Source organism: Schistosoma haematobium, chromosome ZW (genome assembly GCF_000699445.3).
Source record: "Schistosoma haematobium chromosome ZW, whole genome shotgun sequence".
Classification (NCBI taxonomy): Eukaryota; Metazoa; Platyhelminthes; class Trematoda; order Strigeidida; family Schistosomatidae; genus Schistosoma; species Schistosoma haematobium.
Genome location: NC_067195.1, coordinates 45,334,505 through 45,359,448, shown reverse-complemented (window position 1 = coordinate 45,359,448; position 24,944 = coordinate 45,334,505). Strand labels below are relative to the sequence as shown.

Sequence of the window (24,944 nt, the reverse complement as noted above, 5' to 3'; positions counted from 1 at the left end):
ACTGATGACATTGTGCAGAAAGATTATGGGAGATTCACGATTAAAATATTTATCTTAGACAGCACAAAACCTGTAGAATGCAATATTTGTTATTTTCACTTTTTTAAAAGATAATCTGAAGTGATACGTGCTAACACAAGACAAAGTGATGTATCAAAAAATACAGACTACACAAGCACAACAGATTGATCGATGGGCAGTGGTCGATGCCATATTTGTTATATATGTTACATAAATTGTGATATCACCAATTTAGGTGAATTAACGTTACGTGTACTATGACCAGTTGTTAGTTGGTTGGATGTGGTAAACAAGAAATCCTGGACTACGGTCTGTTAGTTGACACTTTTCAACAGTGTATACCTAAATCTTGGGAGACCTGATGCTTGCTAAGGGATTCGAATCAGAGTATTAAAAAAAGAATTGTTAGAATCACGTCTGAATATCGTTACTCATATTATTATTCCATTCACCTTATTACAGCCGGATTAATCGTTTGGATTTATTCATTAATTATTGTAAAGACAGAATTTATAAAATTAAACACATTATGCTATCACAACGATAAAGCACTAGAAATCTATACTGTGAACTCGAAACTTCATAACAACAAATAATTTTGAAAACGCACAACATAATAAAAAAAGCCAATAACTGAGTTTATAGAAAACGAAAAATTACTACTACTATTACTACATATTTGTTTAATAGTATGAAAAGTAAAGATCATAGACGAAACATTTGTGAACCAAAATGTCTCATCACATATTATGCATGAATGATGAGGATAAGTTAAGCAATAAATCGATATTTCCTCAAACAGTCTATGAATTAATGTATTCTATTTATTATTAATACGTTTTCCTATGACAAATACTCGTTTATTTTACTCATTAAACACTTTTATCTTATGACTTTGTTGACGAAACGACTGTATTTTACATATACAGACCAACGTAACTAAAAGGTATTACTTTTTAACTAGTTTTTCTTCATAGCTGTAGACTGGGGTAAATATATATATATATATATCTTTTGTATTGGTTGTTCAAATCTTCCCAGTGATGTTTAGGATTATTAGGCTTTTCTGGGATACATGCATAGCGTGAGGATTGTCTCGATAATGCTATAAAGTCACAAGGATATAGGCAGAGATGGATGATAACTAGCAGTGGAGTCCAGGTACCTCTAACTGACGAGTCCTAAATACGACGAGACACGCGTCCTAGATTCCACTGCTGGCCATCATCCAACTCTTCTTAAACATATGTTTTGATCGAGTTTTGTTCTTTGAGTTGGATGGTTAGATCAAACCATCAAATCTCCACCATCTCAAAATCATATGAGCATGGTACGATTCGCGTTGTTCGAAAATGGGAGAATTTCGCCAAAAGGTAGGCTTTTACTCGAGAACAATTGTATTTTCTTCATGAGTGTCTTCGTCAGCATGTTCCACCATCAAGTGTAAGATGCAGACCTCAAATGAACTGACCAATGGGATGGAGATTAGCTGACACAACCAAACTATACAGCTCAGAGAACAAAACTCCATCAAAATCATCCATCTGAGCTAAAAATTTCCACCATCTCATATATATATGATTTACAATAATAAAATATTACTAGTCGAGTATAACTCCATTAAAATTCTTGACGTTTTTTTCACGTTTCAAGTTACTGAATAATTTCAATATTCATGTCTTGATACTTACACGACTATTATAAAATTGATTTTTCATCAAAATATTTTATCGACCCTCTTATTAAATATTATGCAATCTGGGAGCCATTTAATTATGTTTTAACAAATAGCTACTTTGCTTAGTACACTTACCGTATTATATTTCTTTTAATCACTAAGCTAATCATTTAATATTATTTTTATAATTACTTGAGAAATTCTAGTACTGCTAATCAATCGATATTACTTTATTTTCATAGTCGTTAAATTATGAAGTGACTTTAGCTAGACCATCAGTGCACATAAGTGACATCATCAGGTATTGAGCCTGAAATCATGGGTTTTGCGAGCAATCGCTTGATCTCAAGAGACCACCCAGCCAGCACACAAACAGAAATTTAGTCAGTTCGTGATACCGCACTGCCATCTTCCAGTGTTTCTAGTGGATAACTGTTTCATGCTCAAAATGACTGAACTCCACTGGTAACGCCTTTCTTGTTGTAAATCATGTGTATATGTATTGATATGGAGCTACAATAAAAAATTAGTAGCAAAAAATATTTTTCCACTTTGTTCATCTTTGTCCTAAACCTCTGTATCAGAATTTTCACTGCAACTGCTTTTTTTGGTTAAGCATTGAGCCTAATATATTTTAACTTTAAACGAAAAGAATAGTTTAAAAAGTTACTTTCTACCCTCAAACAATCAATCAGAAAATAAGAAACACATTTCTAATCATTGAGTAAAAGGCAACGAATGTCCAAAATCACTTTCCCATTATATTTTGTCGTTGACGTTTATTAAACTAATAAATGGTGAACAACTTACAATAAAATCTCATTCACTGAAGACTATTTTATATAAAAAAGAATTATTTATTCATTCGGAAGATGAATCTCAAACGCTATGATTAACTATCTGAACTCATTGTTTTTTTTTGTTAATCTTTCCCGATAATAATTCACATAAAATTTCGATAGAATAAGGCACCTAAAAATAGTACGCATTTTACATTGTACTATTTAAACTTGTGTAAATTTAATTCGCTTATTTATTAACCCTGAAGAAGTAGCTTACAATTAGTCGTGAAACATTAGTAATATAATTTTTCTACTCATTGGGATATATTTAATAGTTGAGATCATGAGTTAATTGAAGCTAGACCACCATGGAAAACCTGGAAGCACTGGACGGTCGCTTCTTTCTACTATGGGACGCCTCAGCAATGCGCATCCACGATGCCGGCTCACGAGGTTCGAACTTAGGATCCATCGGTCTCGCACGCAAGAACTTAACCATTAGAACAATGAGCCGACATCCAACGGTGCTAATGTCTAACTTCAACTAATACACGAAATTAAGCGATATATCCACCCCTGTGTTCAGTGAGTTACTATCTCACAACAGACTCGGTTGAAATCCACTGGTCACTGCTTCATTGAGATATAACAAAAATATATTTATTATTAAATTTCTACCCAATACTCAATTTATTTGAAACTATCAAATCAAACCTTGGCATTGATACCTAAAAAGAACGATACCATTGCGAGGTAATAAAAAAACAGAGTGAAATCAAAACCAAAAAAGGAAAAGATAAACGGGAATAATCTACCGAGGCAAATATAGTTCAACTCTTTCAATAATTCAAATTCTAGATAAAATAAGGCCAGAAAATGATAAAAGATTCACTGCATACAGTAATATTTAAAATCAAAGATAAACATTTTTATCAGAATGGGTTTTGTGGAGATTTTAGAAATTTCACAGGTTGAAATCATGAGTCAATTGAAGCTAGACCACCATGGAAAACCTGGAAGCACTGGACGGCCGTTTCGTCCTGGTATGGGACTTCTCAGTAGTGCGCATCCACGATCCCGCACCCAGCGGGATTCGAACCCAGGACCTTCTGGCTTCGCAGTGGTCTGGTGGTTGAGTGCTCGCGCGCTAAGCCAGCAGGTCCTGGGTTCGAATCCCGCTGGGTGCGGGATCGTGGATGCGCACTACTGAGAAGTCCCATACCAGGACGAAACGGCCGTCCAGTGCTTCCAGGTTTTCCATGGTGGTCTAGCTTCAATTGACTCATGATTTCAACCTGTGAAATAAACATTTTTTGACTTTTTGGATAGGAAAGCTACATTCTAAATATAAATGACTATTTTAATAAAATCTTTGAACCCTTGCAAATATAGTGATATTGCTTTCGTATGAATGATCATTTCAGATCAAAATTATTCTTTTATTATATTTTTTTACAAAATACATGTATGTTTATTACTGTAATAGTGTTTATTTTATTAAACACAGTAACCCATGTGGGTTGAAGTTAATTCATTTCATTCGATATGCCTTAAATATATGCTCCTTTATTTTGAAGTTTTTATGAGAAATGGGTTATACAAAAAAAAATTTATTTTACTAATATAATTATTAAAACGCTTGTATAATCAGACAAGTTTAACTTTGTAAAGAGAATTTATGAATCAAGTAATATTTGCATTTTAGTCGATAAAATAGAAGAACATGCAATGTTGATAATAATTATAAATAACTACCTACTTACAGCCAACGAAATCAAAAACAATATTTTTAAAGCCATATGTAATAAGCTCTTAAAAATATGTAAAAGGAATGAAGTCATATTGTGTCTTGAAAAGCTAATAAAGATTACGTATCCAGTTAACCGATCGAAACTTCAAATATAACTTCCTTTATCCTGCGTCTGTTCTTCCGTTTACAGCTTAGCTCATAGTTCGTAAACCCTTCCTCATATCCTATCTTGAGTCAACAGAGAAGTCAGCAGCCGGTCTATATTATTATATTTAAAGCAAATGTAACTTTACATACAAACATACTGAACTAAATAGTATTGTGAAATAAAATATCACAATTATAAATAAATAAACCAATAGTGGCTGTAAAAAGGTAATATGTAAGTAATAGATTTGCAATAAATTAGCAATAATAACTCATATGACAACAGTTAATTCGTTAAACGAAAGCTTCTGAAAAACGGTTTATATAGACATAGTAATCCAGTTACATATTAATTATATACTAAGAATATATATAATAGTAAATCGAAAAACGGTTCTAACATATAAGGTTATGACAGGTTAAATGTTATCCTAACATGGCAATTCATTATTATGAACACATAAAAATCAAAATAAACTGAATAATCAAAGTATTAAAGTAACTAAAGAATTACTTTGAAGAATGCAGAATGTGTTTTGGGAATGAAGTGTATAGACGATATAATGTTTGTAATAAGAACTTAAACATAAACAAGTATCAATGCCAAGGTTGGACGTGATCGTTCCAAAGAAATTAAGCATTCAGTAGGGAATTTGTAGTAAATGTTTCTTGTTATATCACAATGATTAAAACGTTTTAGTCCTGACGTTTCGTGACTAAATGTGAGCCACTTCTTCAGAGTTATTAAATAACCGAATTAAATTCCTACAAGTTTAAATAGTACAAAGGAAACAATGCAGAATATTTTTAGTACAATCAAAACCACAATAGATCTGAATGTCAGTGTCAAGTTATTCTTGGTCAACGTGAATCTTTATAACCTGTCACTGTATAAAAGTGTGCTTTATAATGTAGGAATGAAAAATGTACGCATTTGCGATATGTAGTGGTGTTGAAATTTAGTGTGTATGTGTCGGTTGTGTTAAAAGATAAATAAGGTCAAATGTGGTTTTGTATTAAGAGCTGTATGCTAAATATACGTTACAGAAGGGTATTATGGTCAAGGAAGGATGAGAGGTTGGATGTATCGTTTTTAAACGAACAGCTCAGGTTTGAATTGGTGAATCACCAACACCTCAGCAGTGTATACGTTTTTGACTTGACTATACAACTATAGATACGAATGTATCGCTTAAGTAAACGATTTCGTCTAAAAGAAAGTTTTCTTCGCTGAATTTTCATTATTTCTATTGATTGACGGAGTGGGTTATTTTAATTACCAGATGTGAACGTTTGGATAAACAGACCAGATTGGATGAATATTCAGACCTTCTTTCTTAATTAGGGTAGAGGGATTTAGCATTATGTGAAACGCTTCGGTTATTCACCTCTCTTTATAGTCGTAAAAGCCTTTCTGAACAGTTTTGATATATAGCATGTACTTCTATTGCTAATTTAAGTTTTCCAATTATTAGGTCTTTTTATGTAAGTTAAGTGTTCCTTGGTATGAGTCCAAATCTCACGGGAAGACTCTTCAATGTAGAATGTATCACAATCGACACAGACTAATTTGCCGACACAATTTTCTGTGGAAGTGAACGAGATCTTATCTTTTGTTCTAACTAAAGCATTTTTAGTATGTTACTTGTCTTATAGAAAGCTCTAATTTTATACGTCTTCAATACCAATATTTCATATTACAAATGCATACATTTTTGGTTCCCATATTCCAAAGTACAAATTTATACAGTGACAGGTTATAAAGATTCACGTTGACCAAGAATAACTTGACACTGACATTCAGATCTATTGTGGTTTTGATTGTACTAAAAATATTCTGCATTGTTTCCTTTGTACTATTTAAACTTGTAGGAATTTAATTCGGTTATTTAATAACTCTGAAGAAGTGGCTCACATTTAGTCACGAAACGTCAGGACTAAAACGTTTTAATCATTGGGATATAACAAAAAATTTATCTTTTTTTGGACATTAACAATTACAGAACAAATTGAAACATCTGAAACTATCGTCAAAAGTTAGGATAATTAGAATCCTAAAACGAACTTAGAATATACCTCATTAGTGAATATTATTTTTCTACATCTTTGAGGTCTGTAAAACGCTATTTTTTCATTATAAAAAACCTACCTTAAACCTTACCCTACCCAAGTGTATATTTATTACAATGGTACATCATCGTTTACAGATACTTAGTGTATAAAATCGAATTCTTTTTTAAAGAGGATTTTCAAAAAAACATTTATCTGCCCAACATATTTTTTGTTTGTTTCTATGATTGATGTTATTTACCCATCAGCATTAAACTATTCAGTTTATATTTTTTCATGAATGTTTTGCAGAAAGTTGTTTAGAATTATTTAACTCATTGAGTAAATCAATATTCCTTCATTATATGTCTGTATGAACATATTATAGCAAACAATTTAAAAGCTTATAAATGTAAACAATTTAATGAACTCAATGTATTGATAACTATATAAAGAAAGTTAATGTAATATAGTTGCTGTTTACTTGAGACAATAAAACATGATGGTCGCATTTCTGTTTATTTCATTTAGTTGAATAGAAGAATTTAACCAACAACTGGCAGTTGTTTTTCTTATTAGAATTATTGATCAGGGAAAAAAGAAAATCAACAAATCGGACTTGGTCGATACAAAAATAAAATTATTTATGATGAAAACAAGATTTACGAATTGAGACTACTATTCACAGTCAGTTATATGTAAAATAGAACTTGGGAAATATTTGCATCTGTTCATGCTGCAATACCACATCACGTTAGAAGAGCAAGATACTACGGCAATATCAGTACAAACAGTTAGGAGGTATGAGGAAACATCAAGTATAGAAAATATGATTCTAGTAGAAATTATGTTCTTGGAAAAGATCTACCTTAATTTACTAATCGTTAGTTACGAAAATTCGGTAAGTCATAAGCAGATAGTTTATACCTACTTAAATTGCTCTATTCAACAATTATTAACTTTATAGATTATTGCCACAAGCTGATTCGATCACTCAGAACTTTCGTGCTTCTTACTCTTACATCAGCTCTCACAGCGACCGATATGTTCGATTGTTGGGTATACGTAGAAAATGTCCCGAGGACTACAGTCGATGAACATTCACATTCATCTTTACCCAGTCACCTGCTTTCACTTTACCAATACTCACTTGAAGATCTAACTATATCTCGGAAAAAGCTTCTGAAGCATCTATCATCAAATAGTTGTGACATAAAAAATTATAAGGACCACATTATACAGCCATAAAACAAAATGGTACGGACTGGTTGGTGAATGAACCTCCAACCTATTCACATTGCTATTTAAATAACATTTCTTGAAAGATGACAATTGGAGATAACGAAATATAATTTGTTAAGAAAAAGAGAGAAGTGATGAAAGATTTACGCAAATGTTCATAAATTAAGAAAATGCTATAAATCCGTTCGATGAAATTCACGAAATGAATGTAACGAAAATTTGTAATTGTACTATACACTAACTAATGAATGTGAAATGAAGTTATAATAAATTCACATTAAATGCATTCAAGTAACATGCATAAGCTGAGAGGTTTTCTACTTTATCTTACAAATTTAGAGACTGTCTAATAAATGTTGTTCTATTTTTGTACAAACAGTATTTCACTAGTGTTTGGATTTTTTTCAAGTATTTATTTTAGTGTTGTATAGCATCGACCCGCACAGTATATATACACACATAGAACTAGTGAACTGTTGAAAAGATTACACAAAATATTTATACAGAAAGTCAAAAAACAAGTCGAAGAATAATTTTATTTGGAAGTTAAATATTTTTTTTAAAAAATATTCGCCAACTTACCATATTACTGTGTAAATAACTTAAAGTATTTGCAATCACATAAGTGATATTACTAGCTTCACGTTCAGAAAGAAATTTTTCTCGGAAAATTTTATCCAATAATTCACCACCTTTTAAATATTCCATAACAAGATAAACTAAATTCTCATTTTCATAAACCTAATTGAAAGAAAAACAAGTAAAAGAAAAACAATAAATATATGGTTCTAATGTTTTTGAAGGCTAGTGATACAATTAGATTGTTGGAACAAGCAATACAGAAAACGAAATAGAGTATGAACTCAAGTGATTTAAAATAATACTGTTTAATTAATATAACAACGCTTTACCACAAATAAAACTTGAAAATATCAATATTAAGATATATTTCAACTAGCGGAGTTTTCTAAGTAGATATGAATTACCATTATCCCTTTTTGATGCTAACGTTACTCATTTACTAAGGATAAATTCAACTTTCAGCCACAATTTAAGTGTAAGAGCTAGTGATACTACCAATTTGTTCAAAGTTAAGGAGGCCTAGCAGAACGAGAACGTGCGATCTAGTTGTTGAAAGTTAAACTGTTTGTTTCCTAAGCTAGCACATCAAACGATCCTTGAATCCAACTGGATATCATCTTTACTTTCTAATTATTTGGTGTGTGGATAGTGAAAATAAATGTGATTGGCCATTGAGTGTGAAATAACAAATACAAATTACTGATCATTTATTTTCCATGGTTTTCTTTCCTATATATTGAATTCTACTCTAAACTCACTGAATGTTGACTGTTATAGTTTTTATAGTTATAGCATTGTCTGGTCTATATCCTAGACCTCTACACTTGGTTGTGAATATTGCATCTATCTGACCTATCGTGCGGTCTATGAACAGAGGATCAATCTATCCTAATTAGTAAAAAATTTGGTGGTAGTATCATCTCGATCGCCCGTTGTCTTATCGTATTATAGAAGCATTACAGGAAAAAACATAAAAATTTTTATTCCCCCATTGTATCAGTTTTGCTGTACTAGGAAAAGAGAAAACAACTTACAAAAAAACGTGATTTATAAATCTAGAGGTATTTGTACAGTTTATATAAATTTAGGAAGTTTAAAAGAGGTAAACATGGTTGATTTGAATAAGTGGAAAGTTACAAGTTAAGAATGAAAGGTAGGCAGTAATGGTATTAAGAAAAAAAAAATACTACTATCGAAATTGAAGAATGAATTAAGAATTAATTGGCTAAGTTTAGACTGTAAACAAATTGTTTTTGTGTACACAGATGAAGCTTAATATCCTCTAGCGAAAACTGTTGTAAACATAAATTCTAAAAACTATGAAGTGATAAAAGAGTGAGATAATGAGAATGATTTGTTGCTCACGAGAAAAAGCTTTGAAAATAAACAAGTTAGCCTGAAGCTGTCAAATCTGGATAGCTACTAACACACTAACCAAGTATCACATACATCATTCCTAAACGATTATGTGTTGTATTGTTGATATCCAAAGATGAATTTTAAAGCGTTAGCTATCAGATTCTAGTCTCAGTGAGTATACTAACGTTAGAAGTCTGACAAATGCAACTGATGAGTTTTAAATAAAGTGGAAAATTGGTCCAGGATATCACTCTTAATCATGATATAAAAATGTAAATCGAAAATACTTGTTAATGCTGAGAATATCGAGGGTTTTGTTCAAAGTGTACATGCATTAACAAATTTAAAATTTCAATCTGAGATATCAATAATGACCAAATATAAACCCTTATGAATAATAAATTACTGTTTATGTTTAAAATGGTACTTTTATTCATCTTTAAATAAATTGGTATATAACAAAGAAGGTCAACTGCAAAATGTCTAATGATGGCTGTCAAACGAAAGAATTTTTTCTGAACAAGTTATAAGTGAGATTTAATTCATAACTATTAATCTTTAATTGTTATACTTCAATATACAATTTCATAACAATAATTATTCTTAAAACTCTTATTTATCATTAATTTTTTTGTGAATATATAGTAAATATTTATTACCACATTTCTTGTAGACAATAATACTGTTAATATAATTTTCAAAATAATATTTGCATAGAATGTAAAGGTGTTGATCTAAACAAACTAAGGTCATTTGCATACATTAGCTAGTTCTATTCACATTAATAAATTATCAATTGAATATAGATTTATAGTTTATTTCAAATCAATTAAAGAGTGAAAGAGTTGTTCAAATTTGCCCAATTAATCTTACTTATCGTCTACTAATAGTAAATATAAAGTATGATTTAAAATGTTTAGATACACAAATTACCAAAACACTCCATATCAAATTGAAACTTAAGAGGTTAAAATCTTTTTTCCTACTCAAAATTAGATCATTGATTGATTTATCGGTTGATTTGTATTAATTATGCATAGTGAATCTATCATTGGTATGCAATTCAACGTGTAAATTTGTTGACAGCATACAAGATGGATTTATTTGCACTTATTTATAATTATTAAAAATGACTGATGATATTGTAGTGTATGCTACTTATGCTGTCAGATGTAAGTAGTATGTAGCCACGATCGGAAGTTGTCATGCCTGGGAGCAGAAGATTGAATTAAAGAGAACACAAAGCAAATCGGAGAGCAATTAAAATAAAAACGGAATTAGAGGAATAGTGTAGTAGATAAAGGACAACACAAAGATGTGCAAATGATGTACTTAATGTATGATTTTCATATTTTACTGAAGCACTCTGTAATTTCGCATTGAATAATAAATTGGTTTTCCCCACTTGTGTTCTCGTTCACCACACTATTACTGTGGATGTCTTACATATGTTTATAATTATAATTTTAATATAAATTCTGTAATCATTGTTACTTGTTTAGATATCTAACGAGAAACGTTGTATAAAGAGGTTACTTATTTTTCAAGGAAATTGTAATTGGAAGCCTATTTCTAAATCCGCTGATAGTTGTGTAACAAACAATTTATTCAAACAATAATAAAGTGTCATATACAAATGTTCTTTCTAAATCGGCTTCTATATATTTCACTACTAAAACAGGTTGTCAAATATTCTGTAATACGCACTAGTCGGTATGTAAAAGACTTGAATCAAGAGACCTTTTGTTGGTGAATTTAATGAGGACATTAAAATTAAACATTTCCACACAGTACCACACATACTGAACTGATTGCGTTTAGATTTTATGTTTCTGCGTTCTCAGAGCTATTACCAACTTCAAAGAATAAACATTTATTTCCTACATTAAACAATTACGATGAGTAGTCTATAGTCAAATATTTCTTAAATTTATTTTTTACTGTTATATGTGTGTAGTGGATTGGGGAAGTAAAGGTTTGTTGAAACATTGACTGCACAATTACTGATTATTTTTGTCTTTATCGAGCAATATGTTTTAGAAAAGATATTTCATTACGTAAAACATATATATCCCTGTGAATCAAAGTAATGGGAAAACAACTTATTCTTCATAATCAATAGAAAGATAAACTTGATCTGTTTCACGTAAACTATCACTTAATTCGCCTATTATATTATCATTTTTAAAAAAATAAAGGCAGTATATCAACACAATGGGTGGAGTTTGTAGAAATCGTTATGTTTCATCCTTTACACAACGAAATAACTTTAGACAATTATAGGAAACAAGGAAGCATTGGTCATGGTTTCGATCTCTGCCTAAATCGTGGATATTCAAGTCTGGAAAGTACTATGCTAGAAGGAGAAAACTAATTTACGCTTTCTGGTTTCTAATGGTTGTCTAAATGAGGTCAATTCGTGATATAAACTATTAAACATTATATATATATATATATATATATATATATATATATATATATATATATATATATATATATATATATATATATGGTTAATTTATGCTTAAAATTTTCTGAAATACTTTTTATTTATTCAAGCAAATCCCGATTGGTTGATATTTTATGTTAGGAAAATCAATTAACCAGCCATTATTAGAATACTTTATATCAATTATAATTGAACTTTCTAAACGTTATCAAAAGTAATCAAGTATACTCTATATTTGATTAATTTTTTGTGGAAAAAATCTTTAAAAGAACGATAACACAATGAAATATGTTTTAACTGTCTTTTTTTGGCTTAGTGAGTCCTTACATTAAAATTTAATAAATATTTCTTTGTGTATAATAGTAAAAAAGACAAATCATACCAATAAGGTGTTTATCATTAGATTCAAAAGATATTCTTTTAATGATCAGCTGAAAGTGAAATAACACTGGGTTTTTTTTTAATTAATCTGTCACAATGTGGTGAAAACACTTACAAGGTGAATATTCTCGTATACTTTTATTAACTTATTTATTTATCAAATTAAATGGAAAAAATTCTTTGTTTTTATATCAAATTAAAACAGATTTAAAAGATGATGAAAAGAATTTGTAGGTTATAAAAAGTATTTTCAATTCATCGCGTTATTTATGATATTGGTTGTTATATCCGAGCGAAGATTAAATCACGAGTAATTTCTGAGACATATTAATTGACTAATATGATCTATACATTCTTATGGTATAACTATTCAATAACTCGATTATGTATATTTATATTCCCCTTATTATAAGCTTTATTCTGACCTATAATTTATTATTGTACGATTTACTGTTCTTAAGCTATGTTCAGTTTATTGACTACTACCTCCCATGTTCACAGCCACTTTTTTGGCTTTATTGTGTACAAATGTTATTTCCTATTTTATGGTGCGTTGCGGTCTGTTTGGTTGATACATAAACCCAGTATGTCTGAAATAAATGATTCGATTCGCATATTGGAAGCTAATATTTGGTGTACTGGACTCAAGTGGACGGGCTAGGCGGACATACGACCAATAAGGACGCTAGACTGCCTATACCGGTCGAACGTCATTGATTTGGCACAGTGCTAAGATGGTATAAGTCGTATTTTGATTGGTGGATAAATCACGTGATAAAAAGCCGAACATAAAGTCACAACATTGATTTTGTAGCATTATTACCTTTACTATTGAATAATGTTTTGGAGATTTTTACGGAGATTAATGTTGATTTGTGAATGATTATAAACCGAGGTGCACTGAACATCTGTGTTATCGAAGTATGGAATTCTTTAACAATGAGGAACCACGACTAGCACAGGGAGAGAATTCAGACATTTTAAGTCTAGTAGAAAATATTTAGCTTTCAGACAACTAATTCGCCATACAATGGTTCAAATTTTTAATATATGTTTAATTAATCTTTTACTAAAACAATATGCAACTTGTCATATGTAGAATTCTTTATAACACTGTCTAATTTTAACTTTTACGCGGAATAATTAAAGACTACTTTTCTTTTTCTAGTCATGTGAGTAAAGATACAAATTAAACTAAATCCTATAAGAAATGATTAGATTTAATTAAGAGTGAAATATATTTTATTTCTCAAGAAGAAATATCAGTAACACATTTATTTAATATGTGAACTCATCAATAATGGGACTTACTACTTCAGTTAAAAATAGAACTGAGCATAAATTATCAAGTGTGGAAAAAATGGGTCGTCAACAAATACAGTGAAACATGTTATTAAAAGGAACTAGAATCCGTAAAGATAGTGTATTTGTTCACTTACTGATCATTAAGTAGTGACCAATCATAAGTTTGTCCAAAGTTTCGATATAATGTTATCGATCATGGTTCAATGCAGCTACTAGTCTGTAGCAGTTGACACTAAATGTACTATTTTTAAAGTAAGTTGATTGGAACTAATCAACATGAAGCACTGTATATTGGTCTTGCATTTCTCATGAGATCCATCAGCATAGTGTATCTGGACTTTAAGAGGGAACCGTTATTTATTATGATATCATAGTTTACGTCACCCAGCGTCATTGTCAGAGGCGTTGACATTAAGCCATTTAGACTAAAGTGAACACGTTTTTAAATTATAATGTTGGACGACCCAACTTCTAGTACGAAAGTAAAAATCATTAACTTTAAAGATCCCAATATTCCACACTGACAAGTGTCAACAAACGTAAAACTCAGGTCTCGCGCTTCATCTCAGTTACATCAAAATAACTTGCACTAATTCACACTTATTAACCACTCTATAGAAATGGAATGTGATTTGGAATAGCTTACATTTTAGACAACGCCAGCGATGCGATAACAGCTAGTTGTAAAATGAATAAACGTACACTAAATTAACAGTTAAATTAACTGATAATCGTAATAGTATTATGGAAAATGATGAATAAATATGACGAACTTACATCTCGAACGGAAACAATATTTGGATGATTATGGTGTCTAAGCAATATTTCAACTTCTTCACGGGCATCCCGTTTTGATTTATCAATAATCTGAATGTTTAAACAAAGTAACAGTGTGCAAATTACTAAATGGAATTTGAACAATAAGGAGAATATTTATAACACTGACATATCTATATAAACACAATACTCACTTTGAGAAGAATACCTTGTAATATTAAATATATATGGAATAAGATAGGACGTTTCTCAAGCAACGGGATTACGCGTAACTACGATAAAACGGATCTTCAAAATCTCCTGGTTTTTTATCGAACGTCTAGTTCAAGTCAGTTTGCGATATAAACTATTCTCAAATAGAACATTATTCACAAACCCTTTATGTTATCAATACATAAGATTTTACTTTTGAAAAGGACATCAACTTAGTAATTTAAAACGTATAATCCACCGAGTCAGTTTCCTTATTCATAATCGATTTATTTGTTAATGTTGTATTCTCATAGTTAAATTATTTACATGTGAAAAGCTTACACAATGTAAACTTTAGTTTATTCTAGGAATACATCCTCAATGTTTAGTCCTGATCGTTACAAATTACAAAATATTACATTTATTTTTTTACTATTCATCTTTTAACTTATATAATGTATTACGGTAAATTTGGACAATGCCTATGTGTATCAGACAGAATGTTGATCTGTTCTAAAGTTAAAGTGGAACTTTTAAAAAAACCAACATTCTAAACCATTGATAACATTCATAAGCTACAAAATATGCCATTTTCACAACTTTACACTATCTATTTGACCTTATGCTTAATAAACCGGCACATATTTTTTGAGCACCGAATTGACAAAATTGCAACAACTATAAAAATATAACAACTGGAACACTTGCTGTTCCTTTCATCATCATTATTCACTTCCTTTTCATTTCTGATATATATAAGTACAAAACAGCATGATAACGTATTTCGCATATTTATACCCAAACAAAAGTACACATAAAGTATATACTTCTAAATTAATAATTCCAGAAGAATATAATGCATGATATTTTTTTGTACATAAATACATTTTTCTAAGAATACCATTTACAATATTAAATTAATGAAAAGTTAATTCAACAAAGTGAACTGTTGAAATGGAATGAAAAATAGGTTTGAGAAAAAATTAATATATAGAAGGCGTAAAATTCCTAGGAAACATTTTAACGTTAAAATAAAAATATCATATTTACATAATTAAACCTGAAATCTAAAGTTCATCTATTATTTTAAAAATGTGTCAATAATTTTACTTACAAACTATGGATGAAACAAACGATACTTGATCTAAATAAAATTTTAATAGTTGAAGTTATGAGTCGATCTAAGCTAGACCACCATTGAAAACCTGGAAGCACTAGACGGCTGTTTCATTCTAGTATGGCATTACTCAGTAGTGCGCATCAACCATTCTGATTGAAGTTAGACATTAACACCGTTGGATGCCGGCTCAGTGGTCTAGAGGTTAAGCGTTCGCAAGAAAGACCGAAGATTCTGGGTTTGAGTACTGCCTGCCGGATTGTGGATGCGCACTGCTGAGGAGTCCCATACTAGAAAGAAACATCCGTTCAGTGTTTCCAGGTTTTCAATGGTGGTCTAGCTTAGATGGACTCACGAATTCAACTATTAAAATTACTATAACCTTCACAAATCCCCATTCTTATACTAAAATTGTACAGCCAAAAAATTGGCTAAACACTTTTTTTACAGCTGAGTAAAAAAAATCAGAAAAGTGGTGGGGGGAATACAACCAACGTTTCTGAATGAAATACATACAAAGTAAAACTGACTTTTGTTGAAATTAGGAAAATTGAAAACACAAGGCAAGATAATGCGTAATAGTTGCGGAAAAACAAGTTAGTATCAAATATACCGAATCAATAACTAACAATCTGAGAACATATGTATGAATCGTTAACAGAGAATATAAGAAACAAACAAAGATCTTTGACAGACGGACACAAATAATTTAAACAACGATTTGTTACAAAGCTGTAACAACTAAAGGAATTATATGAAAAATTGTCAGTTTACTCCAACGAACGTTATTCATGTGAAAAATACTAATATAAAGTTATAAACGTTTTGGCCACTCGTTTGATATTGGCGCTGAGTATGTAGTGACAGGCTTTTTGACAAAATTAATGTGATATATTGCTTGACTTATTTTCAAGCTTTAAACAATTGTAATTAAGTATTTTAGATAACTTTCGCTTAGTTTTCAACCTTAAAAGTCATTACGTCACTAAAAAAATTATTTCTTCGATGAGTGGCGTTACGTAACCTTTCCACTGTTATCATTGACTCACAAACCTCTTTGATTGGTTGAATAATTTCACCAATGCATATAAATACTATTATATAATTAAAGACTAGAGTATCTAACTGAAAACAATATTGTTCGAATTTACAATATGGAAGTTTTTAAAATTATTTAATTTGTTTAGTATTTACACCATTAAGTAATAGTAAACAATGTGAAAGAAATGTAATTATACCTAATATCGTATAAATAATCCAACGAAACGATACTTTTAGAAAAGATACTGATAAAATTCATACAAAGAAAAAGCTATCAGCAGAAATTGTTCAAAAGGTCATAGTAATTAATATGTTTGTATTACACACACAACATATCTATTTATATTAAATACACATTTGATTTGTGTCATGCTTACATTGTCCCTACTAACATACATTGAGTAGTTGAATCAGACTGATTTTTTGACAATCAGTAAATCTCTTTCAATGCCCCCTTATTTTAATAGTATATAAATAAAAATCTGACAGATAGACAACTATTGTAAACCTAAAAGCATTGAGAGGTCGCTTCCACTTAACATGAGGCTTCTCATCAGTATTATATAACACTGGATTACATTATAAGTTTAGCATAAATGAATATTTTTGTTATCAATTTGAAGCAGTGGATTTCATGTCAATCGAAGAACAAATACTGACAAAATTGACAATTAGTGAAGTTGAAGTCACTAAATCTAAATTTCTGTATGTTATTGACAATGGACACAATAATGAAGACAATTTCTCAGTTAGATATCAAGTGCATATCACTTTGGTATATTAGTGCAATATTACATCATCTCGGTATAGCAGAAGCGATTAGCATCATCTTAATGTAATTTAGCCTAATTATATAAAAGTGATAGACATAACTATTTTATTTACCTTCAACGTCATTAAAAGTCAAATTTTATCAGTGCAATCTAATAGGATTAACCTCTCTTCTTATATTGAATGATATTAATGATTATTGTTATTTATATCATTATGATTATTATCATGATAACCGCGATAAAATTCTTATTTTCTGATGAACATTTTACATATGAATTCTGTCTATCAATCGGTTCAAGGTATAGTATTATTTTTCACTTTTTATTACGTGACCCTTTTAGTTTTAGCAAATATACATGTTATGAGTATTTAAGATAGTGCCACCATCAATATATATATATATATCTGTATTTATACTTACGTACATAAATATTCTTTTCATTTTGAATTATAGTACATAAACTAACAAAAAATATTAACAAACATGCTGTTTCGATTGTGATATTTATATCTGGCATTCATCAAAATGTACATCTGATAAAAAAAATAGTAATCATAAAATAATAAAAAAATAGAAAGAAGATACAAGCAAATTCATGACAGTCATGTTTTGATTTTAGTGATGTTGATCATGATGAACTGTGTGAATTGAGAAATTAAAAACATACATATAAGAAAGACAAGATGTTAAATACACAAGCAATAAAAACATGAAACTATTGAAATGAAAAAAAAACAACTACTATATGATTTAGGAATTATGCAGTCGATTGCACTGAACTCATATGATCAAAACATGCTGACTTGGCGACAACTTCTCGAAATGACCGAGTTATTGCTACAAAACCTATGAATAACCAAATGTCAAATGAATAGAGTTCAGCGATGAAAATGTTTCCTCAACGACATCATTTACTGAAACTGTACAATCGTATTCAGAATGAATACACATGAAGTAGTGTATAAGAAAATATGAAATTATTCAATCAATAACAAAGATATCATAAACTAAATAAAGGTACCAATTGTCAAAAAAGTTATGCAACAGTCAAAAATTAATACGAATGGAAGTACAAATGACATGACAGAACAAGTGGAAAGTATATGTCATACATAAAAATAAACATAATTAAATTGCATTGAAAGATTTAATGACTGTAGGTTCTTCACTAGCATATAAATGAATGTAAGACCTGAATCTCATGGAGTTTGTCCGTCATATCAAACTTAGAAACGACTCATAAAAATGAAAGTGAAAATTTTCATTGAAATACATGCATTATTTGTTTTATTATGATAAGAAAAAGTAATCCAGAATTCGATAAGCTTAAGCAAATAGTTTCGGAAAAAAACAACAAGCAAATAACGATTGAAAGTAATATACAGAAGTTTGTAAAGGTGGTAGAATTTTCATAGTTTCGAATGCAAATGGACGACGGTGGATTAATAGCGTGAAATGACTGAAGTTAGATATGGACATAATTCGATGCCAACTCAGTGGTCTAAAGGTTAAGGGTTCGCATGAGACCTAAGGTCTCGGGTTCGATTCCCAGATAGGGGGTCGTAAATGCTTACTGATGAGGAGCCACGTATTAGGACGAAGCGACCTTTTAATGCTTTTAGGCTATCAATGGTTGTCTAACTAAGATCAATTTACGATTAGAACTATAATAATTATTGAAATATCTACTACTTGAAACGTAACTTGATGTCATAAAAAGTCAACAATTTATAAGAAATAAAAACAAAACAATTAATCATGTAGTCATCGTAAAAGGACAATGGAAGTCCGTATGTAGCAAGAGTTGCTCACAATAGCTAATTATCGATATAAGTATTATTACTAAGGTTCTAACTGATTGTTACAAAGAAACTGAGCATTAGGTAGTTTGAACTTGTGTTAATTTATTTCAGTTATTGAAATACTGTGTGAACATGTAATTTGAAACCAAGCCGCAAAACATCAGAAGTCGCAATGTATATTCATTAAAATAACACAAATATGTCATTATTTCACTATTAATTTGAAATATATTTGAAAAATACCAACAAATCTGATTTACTATAGACAATATAATCATAGTGAAACCTTAGTTACAAATAAATAGAAACGAATTATAGTTTAATGTTTCAACTCATTGAATACAATCCTACATATTTAAAGCCAATAAGTCCCATGACATAAGGCAATGACAAGAATATATTGTTTGTTTGGGAAACAATGAATATAATGCGAATACTTTAGTTTTAAAAGATCAAATATAGTGTGAGCATATATAAAAACAATCATAATTTTCCAATTACAATACTTGATATATATAATTTGAAGTATTTATCAAGAGTTTCTTAATCTTCAGTATGAAATGAATCTCAAAATCACATGATTCTGGTTCTATAAAGAAATTCCTTCGTAAATAAGACATTGTTTAACAATAAAACAACTTGAATATTTCTATTGACTGACTACTTGGCTGATTTATAAGACATATGTGTGTCTGGATGTTGTTAGGCATTTGAATGCAAAAAAAAAACATATGCTAATAGCGAAAATTAGTGAAAAGTAATTAAATATTCTATTTCGTGTTATAGAAAATGTCTTTTATTAATAGTAAAAAAAATTTATCTCGTTTAAAACAAAAGAAAATAATATTATGAACAAAATTATCAGCCACATTTTAATACACTATTGTTTATAAAGAAAAATATTAACGAATATTCTGTACAGGTACAAAATGTATTGGTTTTTTTTTTAAGGAGAAATCAGATGTTAATTGTTGTTGTGATGTTTGGCGGTATTATTGCATAGAAATATATAATCACGTGGTTACTGTAAAGAATAATAAATACAGACATAAAGTTAACTAACAGATCTATCACGAATGATAATTAACATATTATAACTTAATAAGCTGATAGAACAGTTTGGTTTTCTTGCATTGATAAGTTTCTTCGAATATCATATTATGAGTGTAAGGCATACATCGTGTGTTATAAAAAACATTATTGGTTAATAACGTGTACCAATCATTTTCAATTTTCGAGTAAAATCCATAGACACAATAATTTCTATTAATCAATGTAATGTTAACAGGTTTTTATGAATATTTAAGCAACGTAACATGCCAGGTAATAAATATTGAAAGGAAGAGGTATGAAATTATATAAAGTTTACAGCTGATCGATCAGCAAGTAATAACTAATATCGTGTTTTCATAAATATTATTTAGTGATGAATTCGATCAACCAAATTAGAATATGGTCATTAGTCCACGGTATCCAATATTGCGTGTATTAGGTTGACACGTTAGTCGGCAGTAAACACTTGACTAATGTTTCACGCTGGTTAGTACTCACCAGCAAGGTGTACTGTATCATTTAAAGGACTGATGTTCCCTGTGAGATTTGAGATAGCCTCACCTCGTCTCATATATGAGTGTTCAATAACAGTATTTTGGAAAATAAACATTTTTTTTCTGACATTGTGAATAAAATGACAAAAGATTATGAGTTAAAATTTAGGATAATTTTTTTGATAAATAAAATAATTGACCTTATTTTGTTACTTCGATTCATGTGAATTCATTTATTTAACATTCACGCATATTGTCTTGTGAAATATGAAATTACTTACAATAGGATTGGGAAAATAAAATAACTATGGACATAAGATAAAAATAACAAAAAAAATTCTCTTGTCGATCAATAACTGGAACAATTAAGAAACATTTAGTACGTAGACCAAAAAATTAATGAAAATTATCAAATAACAGTGACCTTTTTTATCAACTGAAGGATTATTATCAGTGGTAGTGTTCTGATCTATTCATTTTTATAAAATATATTATCAGTATTATATAGTTTTTGAAAAAAATTATTTCGAAAGATTACAATATCATTCCTTTATATGATAAAACTTGATGCTACAGTAGTGATATAATAAATATAACCTTCTTTTTAAAAAAAGGTGTTTTAATGTTACTTAAAATAAACAAATATATAACAAGTAAATGGCTTTATTGAAATTGAAGACATTGGATTCAGTTAGCTGAAATTAAAATAATCCTCATAGAATGTATTGATACGTTATATTATTTTTAGTATAAGAATAGATCTAACACTTATTAATATACTGCTTAAACAATGTTAGCTTAATTAAAAAGAACTTGAATAATAATAATAATAATAATAAAAGGTCAGAATCACCTTGAGTCCAGTGAGAAATGAATCGAAACTTGATTATGTAGTAAACAAAACGATCGTTAACATATAAATATGATATATGTAAAGAATATTGTTTAAATTAATATAGAACGCATAAAATGCGGTATCACATATTCAATAATTGGAATTATCAAAGATTAGGAATTGATTCATATTATCTACAATAAAGTGTTATAAATTAAGATACAGACGTAGTGACCAATAAAAAAGCACTCGATAAGTGATTAACACAATTTAACTCATCAAAACAGGAATTCTATCTGCCATCTATATGTAAACTTTTCTTTCTTGACTACTTTAGAATAAACTGAGTTGCTGAAGTACTATTGACAAGCACAGTTATGAGAGTATCTAATTCAATGATGCACTTTTATGAATCATAAAAGGATTAAAATAGAAATTTGCAGTTAGCAAACAATGCAGAATATACATTGACTGGTTACTGACTCATAATCAATGTCATGCATGACTTCCTCTCTAGTGATGACCGAATTTCAGCGACTAATAATACAGGGTTATTGAGATTGTTCAGTTCCATCAAGATCATAAATTGATCAGTGTTGGACAACCATTGGAAACCTGGACGACCGATTTGTCCTAATATGGAACTTCTCAGAAGTGCGCATCCACAATCCTGATGGTTCAACAGCGTACTGTCTACAACTGTAAACTGACAGGACGATCGGTTGTTTGTATAGCATGCGGTTTATTTTTACTACCCAAGACTTTTATCAGATTTGTATCAAGAAATGAAAAACTTTCCAATTGATTTACCTGTCTTCATTGTGATATGGATATATAGCACTGATATTTATTTTAAGGGCTATGACTAATCCCACTAGTAAGATAATAGTAAGGTCTTATTTTGTACAAGTAAGTATATTGGAAAACAATCTAAAAATGACGCATTCGAGGATGCATCAAGGGTCATTGTGGAAGAAATTGTGAATATTGAAGTTCAGAAACGATAAAATTTAGAAATAATCTATAAGTTTAGATATTGACTAAATGTATATTTTTTTAAAACAAAGTATCACAAAATGACGACATCTAGGATTAATCTCAACTAAGTACCTGGCTAGAAACTACCTATAAATAATATGAGAAATATATAAGTTGAAAAACAATGTATTAAGTGCATCGGTATATTTGTTATATATACTTAAATGATAGGAGTTATTACTCCCTTTTCAATTATATAGATTTATAATACTATAATCCAGGATGGTTGGAGGTAGTCAGCAGGAAACCTTGAATTTAGGTTGTGTGTTAGTTAGCGCTTATCAGTAAAGCGTACCTACGATCTTCAGGAAATTGATGTTCCATGTAGGATTAGGATTTGTTTCGCTCGACTTCACAGTTCATAGTATTACTGCTAATCTATTCAGATTGCAACTGACAATACACAACTTTGATTACATAATGATTACATGACTTTTGATCTAATGAATGTCAGTTAGCTTTAAGTGTTATTAATGAAATAAGCGTTCTAAATTACTATTCAAAAGTTTATTACTTCTCTTTCATAAACTACTAAGCCCATTCCAAGACAATTGTCATATAATTACTTCAAGAAACAGTACGATGAATTTACATCTTAAAAAAACCAAACCTTTATATAAAATATAAAAATAGAACAGGACTTTGAAATTCTATGATAAAACATTTCTAGGAAGTAGTAAAAACAACCATAATAGATATTCTATTTACACATGCCCTCGTCTTACATTATATTTGTTCTTGTTTAGTTTTTTTTCGTCACAAAAACCAAAAACATCACATGCATACCAATTAAAAGGTAGTTTAGATAGATTTTTATTTTCCTTTAGAAAAACCAATGATGATTTAATAGAAATCTATAAAACCGTCAGCTGATGAAAGAAATAAAAAAAGGAGGCATAGAAAGATTTCAATAATTTAGCTCAGAAATTTATATATACAAATACTGTAATGAATATTTATCTTTAAATGGTAGAGATTAAAGTGTTGCAATGACAGAGATATAATCAAACAATATTAAGTGCAATAGTTATCTACACTTTGTTTGTAAACATGATTTCATATCGGAAAATTATTTAACCTGATCCCATTCAATAGAACAATAAATTTTTGAATTGTAAAACAAAAGGAAATTATTCATCTGTTCAATAATTTTGATCAGATCTATTATATAAACAGTTTTAACGTTGTGTAATATAATATACATTGTGTGAAAAACATTTTCAGTTATTCCAATACAAAATTATTCCTTTTTGTCATAATATAATTCAAACAAATAATACAATTACAAACACATTTTCATTACAATTATGAGATGTGTAAGTAACGGTAACATTAATCTATGTTGTGGTAGCAGTAGTGTGGTGTGTGCTACTGATGTTGACAGATATGAGTAGTATGTATCACCAATTGAAAGTGGAGTGCTTGGTGGTAGAAGGTTGAGAGAATCGAAGAGAAGAGAACGAGAACAGAGTGATTGGTATGAAAACGGAGGAACACCAAAGTCTGAGACAATTGATGGATATTTTGCAAATGATGTATTACTATATGGGTCTCCGATTTTATCAAGATATTCTGTGGTGTTGTATTAAAATATATTTGGTTGTCTCCACTTTTTTTCTCGTTCACCACAGTAGCAAGAGTAGTGACAGTAGTAGGATTAGTATTATTAGTATTAATAGTATAAATCCAAAGCTTTTAAATGTTTAATCAAAAACACTTAACAGAATATTGAGAATACTATCTTAAACCATTTAAAATCCACTAAGATATTTTGTGTTTATAGGAACAAGTACTGTGAGGAAGAGAAAGAAAATGTTGATGTCTTATGGTCAAGATAAAAATGAAAGGAACTGAGCTGGTAAAAATTAAAAAGGAAAAAAATTAGAAAAAATTTAGAAAAAGTTGAATAAACAACCAACATCTCACTCTCTAATTCACACATTAGAGGTTATGCAGTGTTAGCTGATATACAATTGACATTCATATTGTAAACTTTCATTTATTTCGTCAATTAATTATTTACTTCTATTACATTACTGGTTATATCAATTTCAAATGTTCCATATGACCATAAT

The 24,944-nt window shown here is 29.7% G+C and overlaps 1 protein-coding gene across 1 annotated transcript in view; it reads right to left on the bottom strand.

Annotated features, from left to right (window-relative positions):
* The window catches only part of RPS6KA1 (Ribosomal protein S6 kinase alpha-1), a gene marked incomplete at both ends in the record, with an annotated part of 50,915 nt that overhangs the window by 5,830 nt on the left and 20,141 nt on the right, over nt 1-24,944 (bottom strand). Inside the window, 2 exons of the mRNA XM_051218766.1 lie at nt 8,252-8,410; nt 14,523-14,612. Coding sequence (XP_051071609.1) covers nt 8,252-8,410; nt 14,523-14,612 — 249 coding nt within the window. The remainder of the gene's footprint in view (nt 1-8,251; nt 8,411-14,522; nt 14,613-24,944) is intronic.